The sequence below is a fragment of the Oncorhynchus gorbuscha genome, linkage group LG09, assembly GCF_021184085.1.
Source record: "Oncorhynchus gorbuscha isolate QuinsamMale2020 ecotype Even-year linkage group LG09, OgorEven_v1.0, whole genome shotgun sequence".
Taxonomy (NCBI): domain Eukaryota; kingdom Metazoa; phylum Chordata; class Actinopteri; order Salmoniformes; family Salmonidae; genus Oncorhynchus; species Oncorhynchus gorbuscha.
The window spans coordinates 44,401,284-44,417,126 of NC_060181.1; the positions used below are offsets into that span (position 1 = coordinate 44,401,284).

Here is a 15,843-nt window from a genome sequence, read left to right on the forward strand (position 1 = left end):
GTCTCTCTTATCATTGCTATGCAGACGACACACAATTAATCTTCTCCTTTCCCCCTTCTGATGACCAGGTGGCGAATCGCATCTCTGCATGTCTGGCAGACATATCAGTGTGGATGACGGATCACCACCTCAAGCTGAACCTCGGCAAGACGGAGCTGCTCTTCCTCCCGGGGAAGGACTGCCCGTTCCATGATCTCGCCATCACGGTTGACAACTCCACTGTGTCCTCCTCCCAGAGCGCCAAGAACCTTGGCGTGATCCTGGACAACACCCTGTCGTTCTCAACCAACATCAAGGCGGTGGCCCGTTCCTGTAGGTTCATGCTCTACAACATCCGCAGAGTACGACCCTGCCTCACACAGGAAGCGGCGCAGGTCCTAATCCAGGCACTTGTCATCTCCCGTCTGGATTACTGCAACTCGCTGTTGGCTGGGCTCCCTGCCTGTGCCATTAAACCCCTTCAACTCATCCAGAACGCCGCAGCCCGTCTGGTGTTCAACCTTCCCAAGTTCTCTCACGTCACCCCGCTCCTCCGTTCTCTCCACTGGCTTCCAGTTGAAGCTCGCATCCGCTACAAGACCATGGTGCTTGCCTACGGAGCTGTGAGGGGAACGGCACCTCAGTACCTCCAGGCTCTGATCAGGCCCTACACCCAAACAAGGGCACTGCGTTCATCCACCTCTGGCCTGCTCGCCTCCCTACCACTGAGGAAGTACAGCTCCCGCTCAGCCCAGTCAAAACTGTTCGCTGCCCTGGCCCCCCCAATGGTGGAACAAACTCCCTCACGACGCCAGGACAGCGGAGTCAATCACCACCTTCCGGAGACACCTGAAACCCCACCTCTTTAAGGAATACCTAGGATAGGATAAGTAATCCCTCTCACCCCCCCCCTAAGTTTTAGATGCACTATTGTAAAGTGACTGTTCCACTGGATGTCATAAGGTGAATGCACCAATTTGTAAGTCGCTCTGGATAAGAGCGTCTGCTAAATGACTTAAATGTAATGTAAATGTTATTTATTTTTTTGCACCCCAGTATCTCTACTTGCACATTCATCTTCTGCACATCTATCACTCCAGTGTTTAATTCCTAAATTGTAATTACTTTGCCACTACGGCCTATTTATTGCCTTACCTCCCTAATCTTACCGCATTTGCACACACTGTATCTATTGTGTTATTGACAGTATGTTTGTTTGTTCCATGTGTAACTCTGTGTTGTTGTTTATGTCGCACTGCTTTGCTTTATCTTGGCCAGGTCACAGTTCTAAATGAGAACGTAACCACCTGGTTAAATAAAGGTGACATAAATAAAAAATTAAAAACATAAAGAGACATTGAATTAATGACGCCGTCTGTGCCACTGAGCGCATGTAACCTTTGTTGGTCCGCTTTTAACTTAGTATATCATTACCATCACATAGGATGAGACCAAGGTTGTGAATGACAATATTTGAAAATTAATTTCTACATTTAGAGCAGTGGACATATGTTTGCTTAAAGAAACAATTAGAGGTACTTTGAGTAATCTGTTTCCAATATGTTTTACATATCCTAGGACCATAAAAAACAGATTGCTTTTCATGTCTGAGTATTTCTAAAGAAATGTGTCACTTGTTGGACACAACTTGTAGTCCCTTCAATCTCTCTGACACTACATATCCCATAAGTCCCTATTTACTTATGACGTCATTTCTCTGCGCCTAGTGGTGAGTTGGCTTTAGGAAGAAGGTAAGAACACGTAATAATATTTAACGATGTATATTTGTATTTTTAAGTCAATTTTCAAATGTATTTAGCTAGGTCAAATACTACATGTTCCGCAAATTCGACGTTGAATGCCTTTTTTTGTCGCTAGTTTGTTGTGTAGCATTGGAACCTAAACTGGCTAACGTTAGCTACAGAGCTAGCTAGCTAAATACTCTGTTCTCTCTAATCTAGTAAAAACTCACATATCGCAAAATAGTCGCCATATAGGCCAACTAACTGAAGCTATTCCTCTTTTCATAGAGCTGCAGCTATGTGATGTCGCCAGTATCTACTGTGACCTGTTGAGTTAGGGTAGCTTGTTAGCTACCTCATTTGTAGTCTTAGCAACGAATAGCCTAGCCTAGAACCAGTATCAGGGCAGAAGAACAGACGATGAATATGACGAGTCTTCTCCATTCATTGTCCGACTAGACAGTTCTGCAAGCGTTATAATAAAGCAATTAAGGCTCAAGGGTGTGGTACATGCCCAATATACCATGGCTAAGAGCTGTTCTTACGCCCGACGTAACGCGGATTGCCTGCATATAGATGTGGTATATTGGAAATATTGCTATTATAAACTGGTTACCAACGTAATTAGAGCAGCAAAAATAAATGTTTTGTCATTGGCTTTCAGCCAATCAGCATCCCCTTTTCGAACCACCAAGTTTATAATGTCAAAATACATTCATTACCAAATATGGAGATTCCCCGAGCAACTATTGTCGGTATTTAACTAGGCAAGTCAGTTAAGAGCAAATTATTGTTTACAATGATGGCCTAACCCAGGCAAACCCGGATGACGCTTGGCCAATTGTGCCCCGGAACCAGGTACTGCACTGGGATGCAGTGTCTTAGACCACTGCGTCACTCAGGAGCCCGAATCTACTGATGTCCCGCCCAGTATGTACTTCAATAGCAGTTCGAAATTAAACTGTATTGTCTGGAATGAATCTATACCTAACAAAAATATAAATGCAACAATTTCATAGATTTTTACTGAGTACAGTTCATGAGCAAATCAGTCAATGGAGCTATGCATCTGTTGGTCACATACCTTTTAAAAAAATGGACCTCAAAATGGGCCTCGGGATCTCGTCATGGTATTTTGGTCCATTCAAATTGCCATTGATAAAATGCCATTGTGTTTGTCTGTAATTTATAGGGCACTCGGTACATCACTGACATCCAGGTCATAGACTGTTCTCTCTGCTACCGCACGGCAAGCGGTACCGGAGAGCCAAGTCTAGGACCAAAAGGCTCCTTAACAGCTTCTACCCCCAAGCCATAAGACCGCTGAACAATTAATCAAATGGCCCCTGTATATAGCCTCATTATTGTTACATTTTGGTGTTATTATTTTTTACTTTAATTTATTTAGTAAATATTTTCTTAACTTTCTTGATCTGTTGGTTAAGGGCTTGGCATGTCGCGGTAAGGTTTACACCAGTTGTATTCGGCGCATGTGACAAATTTGATTTGAGTTGCCAACATTGACATCAACAAACCGTTCACCCACACGATGCCATACACGTGACCTCAGCTTGTGAGGTAGGACATGCTGCCAAATTTTCTAAAACGTCGTTGAAGGCGGGTTATGGTACATTCAATTCACTGGAAACAGCTCTGGTGTACATCCCTGCAGTCAGCATGCCAATTGCACGCTCCCTCAACTTGAGACATCTGTGGCATTGTGTTGTGACAAAACTGCACATTTTAGAGTGGCCTTGAAAACAGGAACAGATTGTCTTCGCGAATATTGAAATTAAGTCCGTTAGCTTTGTAAATAAATATATATTTTTGTTTTGTATTCAGCAGATTTCATTTCGAAAACTCCCATTTTCACGCACGAACCTGCAGCCACTAGTTAGCTCGTCAGTTGACGTTCGAAAGTTGGTGACGTTGTGCCGCGAAGCAGCGCCACAGAGTTCTGAGCAGTGACCACTTTTTGATCATGCCAATGACGACATTCTATTCACTCTAAATATGCTAAATTCTCAGAGTAAATCATCTAACTTTTGAACCATATATAGTAGGACATGGGGTTTGGACTGTTTTTCTGACGCAATTCTCTATTGAATGGACATATTTGTATAAACTTTGAATGAATGAATCATTTTATGGGTGAACACCCTACAATTGGTTAAAACAATTGTTTAAAAACAATACATAGATGAGATACTTTTTCAGTTGCTTGTAAAACTTTTTGGGAAGTACGTACCTAGCGGGACAGCAATAAATAACAATAGTTGCTCAGCAAAACTCCATATTCTGTGAGTAACGAACGTATTTTGACATTATAATGCTTGCAGAGCTGTCTAATGGGAAAATGTAATGGTAGCTAACTGGGCTAGAGAGGAGACTTATCATATTCATCGTCTCTGCCTTTGCTCAGATGCTTGTTCAGCCTAGCCCAGAGCATACACATAATTTTGGCTACAGTTGTTTTGTAACAGTGTTTTAGCAACACTGCTGAACGTGACTGTAGAAAATATCTAAAGATGTAGATAGCGAGGGAGAATTTGAGATTGATATGATTAAGATGCATGTATTTTTTTCTTGCTGATATATCCATTAAATCATGATAAGGGCAGTCACTGGACTGCATTGAATAAATTAGTTAGTAAAACACACAAGATCTGAGTTTTCTTTTCAACCCTAAGTTACTCTTTTCCTATCTCAGGCTTATTGGCATCCGGTCTCCTGGCCCTGAAGTTTCCCATCATCTTGCTCACCATGACCAAGCTCCTGGAGTGGGTGTTTGGCGTCTCGGTAATAGGTGCAGCATGGGCTCTCGTGACTTTTGACCTTCTGAACTTGAGGCTCCCAGTGGCCTACAAGGAGGTGGCCTGGCCCATGCCTGTGTATCTGCTGGTGGTGTTCGGCTGCTACTCCCTGGCTACTGTGGGATACAGGGTGGCCACCTTCAATGACTGTGAGGAGGCATCCAAAGAACTACAGGATCAGATAAAGGAGGCCAAGGAGGACCTGAGGAGAAAAGGGTTGAAGATGTGAAAAGTACAGACTATAGAGACTCTTGAGAGACTATGCGATAAGACACCACAATGACAGACTTGGACTCATATACAACTCAAAGTTCTTATCATGGACCATGTTATTTGATTTCATACAATGTCCATAGTGGATAAAGTCAAAGCGGTTCTTGCTTAGTTACATACGCCATTGAATGCTGTTGTCCCTATTCTGTATTCATGATTCACCCTATACAGATGCCTAGTCACTCGGCTGACTCATCCATCATCCAAAACCGACCGCTATCCAGTACCAGTTTCGACCAATAACATCAAGGGAAATGGAGCACAACAACATGTCGACAACACGTCAACTGTTTGTATTGTTACATCACTAATGCTTGTACTATTACGTCAACCATATAAAGGGCACTATGTGCACCGTTAAGGTAATAGACCAGACCCTTTAGGGAAGTCTGTAACATGCAGCACAGTCAAATCACTGTTGTGTGGCCAAATGTAGTTAATTGTGAAATGCCTACTAATAAAACTTGAGGGTCATGCTGATACAGAACGGGACTAGGATTAGTTTCCGCCCAAGGATTGTCAAACACTTGTATACCCTCTAGCTAATTGAGTAGTGTGTCTGGAGATTCAGCTGTTTTGATTTCGCCAGCTAGTTTTTTTTTGTGTTCAAGAAGTGCACATTCCATTGAGATGTTTCTGACTTGTGTCCTGAGGCAGTTGTGACTTAATAAAGACTGACACATTTTTCCCAAAGCTCTGTGTGTGTGTGTGTGTGTGTGTGTGTGTGTGTGTGTGTGTGTGTGTGTGTGTTGAGGAAATCTCAACATATGGCTTAGGGGCTTCTTTACTTCAACCACAGAATGAATGCTCTGTACTGTTCTATGGAATGGTCTTATATCATATTTATATATTTGGCAACACAAATATACATACTGTTGTTTCCCTTTTAGACTCGGTTTCAGACAGTGCTTGATTTGGGCAGGACCTTGCCGGAGCTGAGTACCGGAACCTAAATACTTGCTACAAAGTATTGTGGAGCTCCTGCACTTAAATACACTATATATACAAAAGTATATAAGAAGCTTGTAGCACGTAAAAATTGCCTGTCCTCGGTTGCAACATTCACTACCGAGTTCCAAACTGCCTCTGGAGACGGGTCAGCACAATAACCGTTCGTCAGGAACTTCATGAAATGGTGGAGCAGCCGCAGACAAGCCTAAGATCACCATGCGCAATGCCAAGTGTCGGCTAGAGTGGTGTAAAGCTTGCCGCCATTGGACTCTGGAGCAGTGGAAATCCGTTCTCAGGAGTGATGAATCACACAGAACGTTACCTGCCCCAATGCGTAGTGCCAACTGTAAGGTTTGGTGGAGGAGGAATAATGGTCTGGGGCTGTTTTTCATGGTTTGGGCTAGGCCCCTTAGTTCCAGTGAAGGTATATCTTAATGCTACAGCATACAATGACATTCTAGACGTTTCTGTGTTTCCAACTTTGTGGCAACAGTTTGGGGAAGACCCTTTCCTGTTTCAGCATGACAATGCCCCCCGTGCACAAAGCGAGGTCCATACAGAAATGGTTGGTTGAGATCAGTGTTGAAGAACTTGGCTGGCCTGCACAATGCCCTGACAACCCCATTGAACACCTTTGTGATGAATTGGAATGCTGACTGCGAGCCAGGCCTAATCGCCCAACATCAGTGTACAACCTCACTGCTGCACTTGTGCTTGAATGGAAGCAAGTCCCCAGCAGCAATGTTCCAACATCTAGTGGAAAGCCTTCCCAGAAGAGTGGAGGCTGTTAAAGCAGCAAGGGGGGGGGGGCAAATTCCATATCAATGCCCATGATTTTGGAATGTGATGTTCGATGAACAGGTGTCCACATACTTTTGGTCATGTAGTGTATAAACAGTACCAGCACCCAAAATGAGTACCAGCACCTTTTTCAGTCCAAGTCAAGCACTGCTTTCAGCTGCCCAGTGACACAAGCCTACCAGACGGGCCAAACTACTTCTATGCTCGCTTCGAGGCAAATAACACTGACACATGCATGAGAGCATCAGCAGTACCGGACGACTGTGTGATCACGCTCTCCACAGCCGATGTAAGACCTTTTAAACAGGTCAACATTCACAGGACCAAACGGATTACCAAGATGTGTACTCCGAGTGTGCGCTGACCAACTGGCAAAAGACTTCACTGACATTTTCAACCTCTCCTGTTCCGAGTCTGTAATACCAACATGTTTCAAGCAGACCACCATAGTCCCTGTGCCCAATAACACTAAGGTAACCTGCCTAAATCACTAGCGACATGTAGCAATCACGTATGTAGCCATGAAGTGCTCACATCAAAATCATTATCCCAGAAACCCTACACCCACCTAATTTGCATACCGCCCCAACAGATCCAATCTCTATTGCACTCAACACTGCCTTTTCCCACTTGGACAAAAGGAACCCCTATGTGAGAATACTATTCATGAACTACAACTCAGCGTTCAACACCATAGTGTCCTCAAAGCTCATCACTAAGCTGAGGACCCTGGGACTAAACACCTCCCTCTGCAACTGGATCCTGGACTTCCTGACGGGCTGCCCCCAGGTGGTAAGGGTAGGTAATAACACATCTGCCACGCTGATCCTTAACACGGGACCCCTCAGGGGTGCGTGCTCAGTCCCCTCCTGTACTCCCTGTTCACTCATGACTGCACGGCCAGGCATGACTCCAACACCATCATTAAGTTTGCCGATGAAGAAACCGTGATAGGCCTGATCACCGACAGCGACGAGACCACCTACAGGGAGGAGGTCAGAGACCTGGCCGTGTGGTGCCAGGACAACAACCTCTCCCTCAATGTGATCAAGACAAATGAGATGATTGTGGACTACAGGAAAAAGAGGACCGAGCCTGCCCCCCATTTCTCATCGACAGGGCTGTAGTGGAGCAGGTTGAGAACTTCAAGTTCCTTTGCGTCCACATTACCAACAAACTAACATGGTCCAAGCCCACCAAGACAGTCGTGAAGAGGGCACGACAAAACCTATTCCCCCCTAGGAGACTGAAAATATTTGACATGGGTCCTCAGATCCTCAAAAGGTTCTACAGCTGCACCATTGAGAGCATCCTGACAGGTTGCATCACTGCCTAGTATGGCAACTGCTCGGCCTCCGACCGCAAGGCACTACTAAGGGTAATGCGTATGGCCTAGTACATCACTGGGGCCAAGCTTCCTGCCATCCAGGACCTCTATACCAGGCAGTGGCAGAGGAAGCCCCAAAAAATTGTCAAAGACACCAGTCACCCTAGTCATAGACTGTTCTCTCTGCCACCTCACAGCAAGCGGTACCGGAGCACCAAGTCTAGTTCCAAGAGGCTTCTAAACAGCTTCTACCGCCAAGCCATAAGACTCCTGAACATTTCATCAAATGGTTAACCAGACTACTTGCATTGCCACCCCCTTCTCCCCCTCTTTTATGCTGCTGCTACTCTGTTATTATTTATGCATAGCCACTTTGATACCTATATTACCTCAATTACCTTGACTAACAGTGTCCTCGCACATTGACTCTGTACCGGTACCCACTGTATATTGCCTGGCTATTGTTATTTTACTGCTGCTCTTTATTTGTTACTTTATTTCCTGTTTTTTTAGATATTTTTCTTCAATCTTTATTGTTGGTTAAGAGCTTGTAAGTAAGCATTTCAATAAGGTCTACACCTGTTGTATTCAGCGCATGTGACAAATAAGATTAGACTTTTAGTAAATAGGTGAAAATATATAGCTCTGAACTAATCGGATGATTTTGGCATTAAGTGTCTCTTTCTCGTCAGGATAAAATGGCTGCCTATGCTCATTTCCAGTGACCCCTGCTGTGCACAAACAAAGCACAATCTGAGCCAAGGCATCATTAAAGGGTTTTAAAGCCCTCTTATAACTTCAGAACGAATGCAAACGAACTGGCAGTTTTTCGGCCAACGTGTTCCATGTGCCTGATTTGGCACGGGATCAAGCTCTGCCTTGCCACCCCCCATGGATCTGTTGCAAGCTGTTGACTGAGCGCTGACTGGCTCAATGATGAAAAGGAACCTGTGATACACCACAGAAAAACAGACCTCTAGTCTGGCAGATTTGCACTTTCCACTCATAACCACATGCATGCGTAACTCTGACTTCATCTGTTTTCATTTTCATCTGTTTGTCTTTATCTCCAAGATGATCCAACTTTGGTTGTTAGCTTGTATGCTGACACAAATAGTGTTGTAGTTAACCTTGGCCTAATACATACAAATATCCTTGCTGATGTCAATGTTTTGCATCAGACAATCAAAAAAGGGCAACAGAACTCTAGACTAAAGCACTAACTTCCATCTTGGCTTTAATACCAAATCTTCAAAAATGACATTGCCTGACATTGAGTATGTTTCTAGTTTAGCGATAAATCTGCAATCTAATGTAACCTAGAGCCAGTAATATACACAAAGCTCTCCCATTAGAAATGACCTTTCCACTACTAGAGCTCTTTGTTAAATCTCCTTGCATTTTGCTTACCATGCACGTGAGAGGATTACAATTAGTCTTATTGCTGTGTGTTGGGCAAAAGGATATTCGCAAGAGGGAAGCTTTTGATTTAGTACAGTACTGTAACTTGAAACGCAGAGCCAAATCCATAATAATGATCGCATAATAATGCAAAGTCTCTACCAGCCGGCCCACTGATAAGGCTGACATGCTGTCCAAACCGCTCGCACACATGTTGATGTTTTCCACCAAAACCAGACGCGATAAGGACAACGCAGGTTGAAATGTCAAAATGAACTCTGAACCAACTAAACTCAGCAAAAAAAAGAAACGTCCTCTCACTGTCAACTGTGTTTATTTTCAGAAAACTTGACATGTGTAATTATTTGTATGAACATAACAAGATTTAACAACTGAAACATAAACTGAACAAGTTCCACAGACATGTGACTAACAGAAATGGACTAATGTGTCCATGAACAAAGGGGGGGAGGGCCAAAATCAAAAGTAACAGTCAGTATCTGGTGTGGCCACCCGCTGCATTAAGTACTGCAGTGCATCTCCTCCTCATGGACTGCACCAGATTTGCCAGTTCTTGCTGTGAGATGTTACACCACTCGTCCACCGAGGCACCTGCAAGTCCTGGGACATTTCTGGGGGGAATGGCCTTAGCCCTCACCCTCCGATCCAACAGGTCCCAAATGTGCTCAATGGGATTAAGATCCGGGCTCTTCGTTGGCCATGGCAGAACACTGAGATTCCTGTCTTGCAGGAAATCACGCACAGAACGAGCAGTATGGCTGGTGGCATTGTCATTCTGGGGGGTCATGTCAGGATGAGCCTGCAAGAAGGGTACCACATGAGGGAGGAGGATGTCTTCCCTGTAACGCACAGCGTTGAGATTGCCTGCAATGACAACAATATCAGTCCGATGATGCTGTGACACACCGCCCCAGACTATGACGGACCCTCCACCTCCAAATCGATTCCGCTCCAGAGTACAGGCCTCGGTGTAACACTCATTCCTTTGATGATAAACGTGAATCCGACCATCACCCCTGGTGAGACAAAACCGCTACTCGTCAGTGAAGAGCACTTTTTGCTAGTCCTGTCTGGTCCAGCAACGGTGAGTTGCCCATAGGGGATGTTGTTGCCGGTGATGTCTGGTGAGGACCTGCCTTACAACAGGCCTACAAGCCCTCAGTCCAGCCTCTCTCAACCTATTGCGGACAGTCTCAGCACTGATGGAGGGATTGTGCGTTCCTGGTGTAATTCGGGCAGTTGTTGCCATCCTGTAAATCAAATCAAATCAAATTTTATTTGTCACATACACATGTTTAGCAGATGTTAATGCGAGTGTAGCGAAATGCTTGTGCTTCTAGTTCCGACAATGCAGTGATAACCAATAAGTAATCTAACTAACAATTCCAAAACTACTGTCTTATACACAGTGTAAGGGGATAAGGAATATGTACATAAGGATATATGAATGAGTGATGGTACAGAGCAGCATACAGTAGATGGTATCGAGTACAGTATATACATATGAGATGAGTGTGTAGACAAAGTAAACAAAGTGGCATAGTTAAAGTGGCTAGTGATACATGTATTACATAAGGATGCAGTCGATGATGTAGAGTACAGTATATACATATGCATATGAGATTAATAATGTAGGGTAAGTAACATTATATAAGGTAGCATTGTTTAAAGTGGCTAGTGATATATTTACATCATTTCCCATCAATTCCCATTATTAAAGTGGCTGGAGTTGGGTCAGTGTCAATGACAGTGTGTTGGCAGCAGCCACTCATTGTTAGTGGTGGCTGTTTAACAGTCTGATGGTCTTGAGATAGAAGCTGTTTTTCAGTCTCTCGGTCCCAGCTTTGATGCACCTGTACTGACCTCGCCTTCTGGATGATAGCGGGGTGAACAGGCAGTGGTTCGGGTGGTTGATGTCCTTGATGATCTTTATGGCCTTCCTGTAATATCGGGTGGTGTAGGTGTCCTGGAGGGCAGGTAGTTTGCCCCCGGTGATGCGTTGTGCAGTCCTCACTACCCTCTGGAGAGCCTTACGGTTGAGGGCGGAGCAGTTGCCGTACCAGGCGGTGATACAGCCCGCCAGGATGCTCTAGATTGTGTATCTGTAGAAGTTTGTGAGTGCTTTTGGTGACAAGCCGAATTTCTTCAGCCTCCTGAAGTTGAAGAGGCGCTGCTGCGCCTTCTTCACGACGTTGTCAGTGTGAGTGGACCAATTCAGTTTGTCTGTGATGTGTATGCCGAGGAACTTAAAACTAGCTACCCTCTCCACTACTGTTCCATCGATGTGGATAGGGGGGTGTTCCCTCTGCTGTTTCCTGAAGTCCACAATCATCTCCTTAGTTTTGTTGACGTTGAGTGTGAGGTTATTTTCCTGACACCACACTCCGAGGGCCCTCACCTCCTCCCTGTAGGCCGTCTCGTCGTTGTTGGTAATCAAGCCTACCACTGTTGTGTCGTCCGCAAACTTGATGATTGAGTTGGAGGCGTGCGTGGCCACGCAGTCGTGGGTGAACAGGGAGTACAGGAGAGGGCTCAGAACGCACCCTTGTGGGGCCCCCGTGTTGAGGATCAGCGGGGAGGAGATGTTGTTGCCTACCCTCACCACCTGGGGGCGGCCCGTCAGGAAGTCCAGTACCCAGTTGCACAGGGCGGGGTCGAGACCCAGGGTCTCGAGCTTGATGACGAGCTTGGAGGGTACTATGGTGTTGAATGCCGAGCTGTAGTCGATGAACAGCATTCTCACATAGGTATTCCTCTTGTCCAGGTGGGTTAGGGCAGTGTGCAGTGTGGTTGAGATTGCATCGTCTGTGTACCTATTTGGGCGGTAAGCAAATTGGAGTGGGTCTAGGGTGTCAGGTAGGGTGGAGGTGATATGGTCCTTGACTAGTCTCTCAAAGCACTTCATGATGACGGAAGTGAGTGCTACGGGGCGGTAGTCGTTTAGCTCAGTTACCTTAGCTTTCTTGGGAACAGGAACAATGGTGGCCCTCTTGAAGCATGTGGGAACAGCAGACTGGTATAGGGATTGATTGAATATGTCCGTAAACACACCGGCCAGCTGGTCTGCGCATGCTCTGAGGGCGCGGCTGGGGATGCCGTCTGGGCCTGCAGCCTTTCGAGGGTTAACACGTTTAAATGTCTTACTCACCTCGGCTGCAGTGAAGGAGAGACCGCATGTTTTCGTTGCAGGCCGTGTCAGTGGCACTGTATTGTCCTCAAAGCGGGCAAAAAAGTTATTTAGTCTGCCTGGGAGCAAGACATCCTGGTCCGTGACTGGGCTGGGTTTCTTCTTGTAGTCCGTGATTGACTGTAGACCCTGCCACATGCCTCTTGTGTCTGAGCCATTGAATTGAGATTCCACTTTGTCTCTGTACTGACACTTAGCTTGTTTAATAGCCTTGCGGAGGGAATAGCTGCATTGTTTATATTCGGACATGTTACCAGACACCTTGCCCTGATTAAAAGCAGTGGTTCGCGCTTTCAGTTTCACGCGAATGCTGCCATCAATCCACGGTTTCTGGTTTGGGAATGTTTTTATCGTTGCTATTTGACGCACACCGCTATTCGACGCACGTTCTAATGAACTCGCACACCGAATCAGCGTATTCGTCAATATTTCCATCTGACGCAATACGAAACATGTCCCAGTCCACGTGATGGAAGCAGTCTTGGAGTGTAGAGTCAGCTTGGTCTGACCAGCGTTGGACAGACCTCAGCGTGGGAGCCTCTTGTTTTACCTTCTGCCTGTAGGCAGGGATCAACAAAATGGAGTCGTGGTCAGCTTTCCCGAAAGGGGGGCTTGTCCTGCAAGTGTGATCTTCGGATTTACCGGTCCTGTGCAGATGGTGTTGCACATGGTCTGCAATTGTGAGGACGATCAGCTGTCCATCCTGTCTCCTTGTAGTGCTGTCTTAGGCGTCTCACAGTACGGACATTGCAATGTATTTCCCTGGCCACATCTGCAGTCCTCATGCCTCCTTGCAGTATGCCTAAGGCACATTCACACAGATGAGCAGGGACCCTGGGCATCTTTCTTTTGGGGTTTTTCAGAGTCAGTAGAAAGGCCTCTTTAGTGTCCTAAGTTTTCATAACTGTGACCATAATTGCCTACCGTCTGTAAGCTGTTAGTGTCTTAACGACTGTTCCACAGGTGCATGTTCATTAATTGTTTATGGTTCATTGATCAAGCATGGGAAACAGTATTTAAACCCTTTACAATGAAGATCTGTGAAGTTATTTGGTTTTTACGAATTATCTTTGAAAGACAGGGTCCTGAAAATTGGACATTTCTTTTTTTTTGCTGAGTTTATAGTAATTTGGGGACAGGTCAAAAAGCATTCAACATTTATGGAAATTTAGCTAGCTTGCTTGCTGTTGCTAGCTAATTTGTCCTGGGATATAAACATTGGGTAGTTATTTTACCTGAAATGCACAAGGTCCTCTACTCCGACAATTAATCCACAGATTAAAAGATTAACTGATTTAGTTTCTTCTTTTGACTTTATATGGCTGTTTGCAACCAACTTTAAGGTGCATTACCACCACCAACTGGACTGGAGTGTGAAACCTCAGTTCATCTTTCAATAACCCTCGTGGGTATATGCTCCTAAAAACCAATGAGGAGATGAGAGATGCGGGACTTGCAGCACTATGAGTTGTGATTCCAACAGCAAAGGCGGTGTAATGCTACCATTGCATTTCAATGTACCACTGACAGATTCTGTGATATCAACTTTGAAGACTGTTATAACTCAATGTGATGTTTGGAAGAGAGGCAGTTATGATAGACCGTGAGACCCAATTTTGTATGCCTTATGGGCCCAAGCATTATGTCTTTGTTAGATGTGTTCTGTGATAAGTAATAAGCCAGAGAAGAAGAAGAATGAATGTTAAAAAGTTCAATCGAAAATGTGTCATGTTTTGTTCCCCAAATAGTGTGACATTCAAATAGGTTAATTCATCTGATATTCTTAAAATCAGTCTAAACATCTTCTCACTGCTGAAGGACCATCCTTTTATTTCACCAGGAAAGTAACATTGACATTGACATCTCTTTTTCAAGTGAGCCCAGGACAGACAAGTCAACCTCACAGCTACCATCCATACAGCTTCTCAGGTAAAAAGCATGTGTTGACTTGCATTGTAATGAGTATAGTCATTCATGATGTGATACGTAAGATGGCGCCAGAGAAGAAGGCAGACGTTTTACGTGCCCCCAGCCAATAGTTTTTTTGTTAGTTTATTTGCAACTTTTTAAAAACTTATTTTTTACTTATTTTGTACATAATGTTGCCGCTACCGTCTCTTATGTACAGAAGCACCAAGTCTAGGTCCAAGAGGCTCTAAACAGCTTCTACCCCCAAGCCATAAGACTCCTGAATATCTCATCAAATGGCTACCCAGACCTCCTCCCCCTTTACACCACTGCTGCTCTCTGTTGTCATTATGCATAGTCACTTTAATAACTCTACCTACATGTATGTACTACCTCAACTAACCGGTGCCCCCTTGTATATAGTCTCGGTATTTTTATTTTACTGCTGCTCTTTAATTACTTGTTACTTTTATCACTTATTCTTATGTTTTTTTTTACTGCATTGTTGGTTAGGGTTTTCGAAAATAAGCATTTCATTGTAAGGTCTCCACCTGTTGTATTCGGCGCATGTGACTAATAACATTTGATTTGATGTTGATGTTATGAATTAACCTTTTACCTCCAGGCCAATAGCTCCTGGTCCTATGGTATAGGCCTCAGTTGCCACTAGATTTAGTGTTATAAAGCACTTCATTTTGACAGTGTAGTTGGGAATGTTAGTAATGAAATAGTGTATATTCATAAATGACTGCTTCATTATTGTTATCAGATTACATTTACATTACAAGTGCCTACCACTTGAACTAATTTGAATAGTATAGTCAACAGATTGAATTCTTTGTATAGAATATTCAACCAATTCAATCGACACTGTTAAATTCAAAGAAAGATTATTTTTATATTTTTGTCTGATTTTATGTGGAATTGTATGAATCTGTGTCATGAGTAGGTTGAGTCATTATCTGATACCAAGATAGATCGATCAATTATCTGTTATTCACTAACACACCCAACTATCAAATTACTCCCCTTTTTCGGAACCATGAGCTGTTAGTCTGGAAGCCAAACGTTAACTCGTAACATCAACATCAAATCGTGAATTACCTTGAACAAATGTTCTGAATTGATGTTTGCATGAGATATGCTCCTTTGTGGTCCTCTGTGGCTCAGTTGATAGAGCAAGGCACTTGCAATGCCAGCTCAGTGGATTCGATTCCTGGGACCACTTGTACGTTAAAAGTATGCATGCATGACTGTAAATTGCTTTGGGTTAAAGCGTCTGCTAAAATGGCATAAAATATGTTTGATGGATTTAGAGTTGACACACCATTGTTTCTACATTGCTGGTAAAAGGATGGTTCCTTTTGAATGATTCATTTGTTTTCAAACATAAAGTGATACGTTCTGTACAAGTCAAACTCATCTGAGTTCTCTCGCAGA

The 15,843-nt window shown here is 44.2% G+C and overlaps 1 protein-coding gene across 1 annotated transcript; it reads left to right on the forward strand.

The window, feature by feature from the left end:
- Nucleotides 1–1,636: 1,636 nt before the first annotated feature.
- On the forward strand, nucleotides 1,637–5,500 carry dpm3 (dolichyl-phosphate mannosyltransferase subunit 3, regulatory). Its single transcript, XM_046360960.1, has 2 exons — nucleotides 1,637–1,730; nucleotides 4,432–5,500. Exon 2 carries the CDS (start codon nucleotides 4,485–4,487, stop codon nucleotides 4,761–4,763), a length of 279 nt encoding a protein of 92 aa, XP_046216916.1. The 5' UTR covers nucleotides 1,637–1,730; nucleotides 4,432–4,484; the 3' UTR covers nucleotides 4,764–5,500.
- The last annotated feature ends 10,343 nt before the right edge of the window (nucleotides 5,501–15,843 follow it).

What these genes read in the sequence shown, in the direction of transcription:
- dpm3 (XM_046360960.1), top strand. Translation starts at nt 4,485, where the DNA reads ATGACCAAGCTCCTGGAGTGGGTGTTTGGCGTCTCGGTAATAGGTGCA.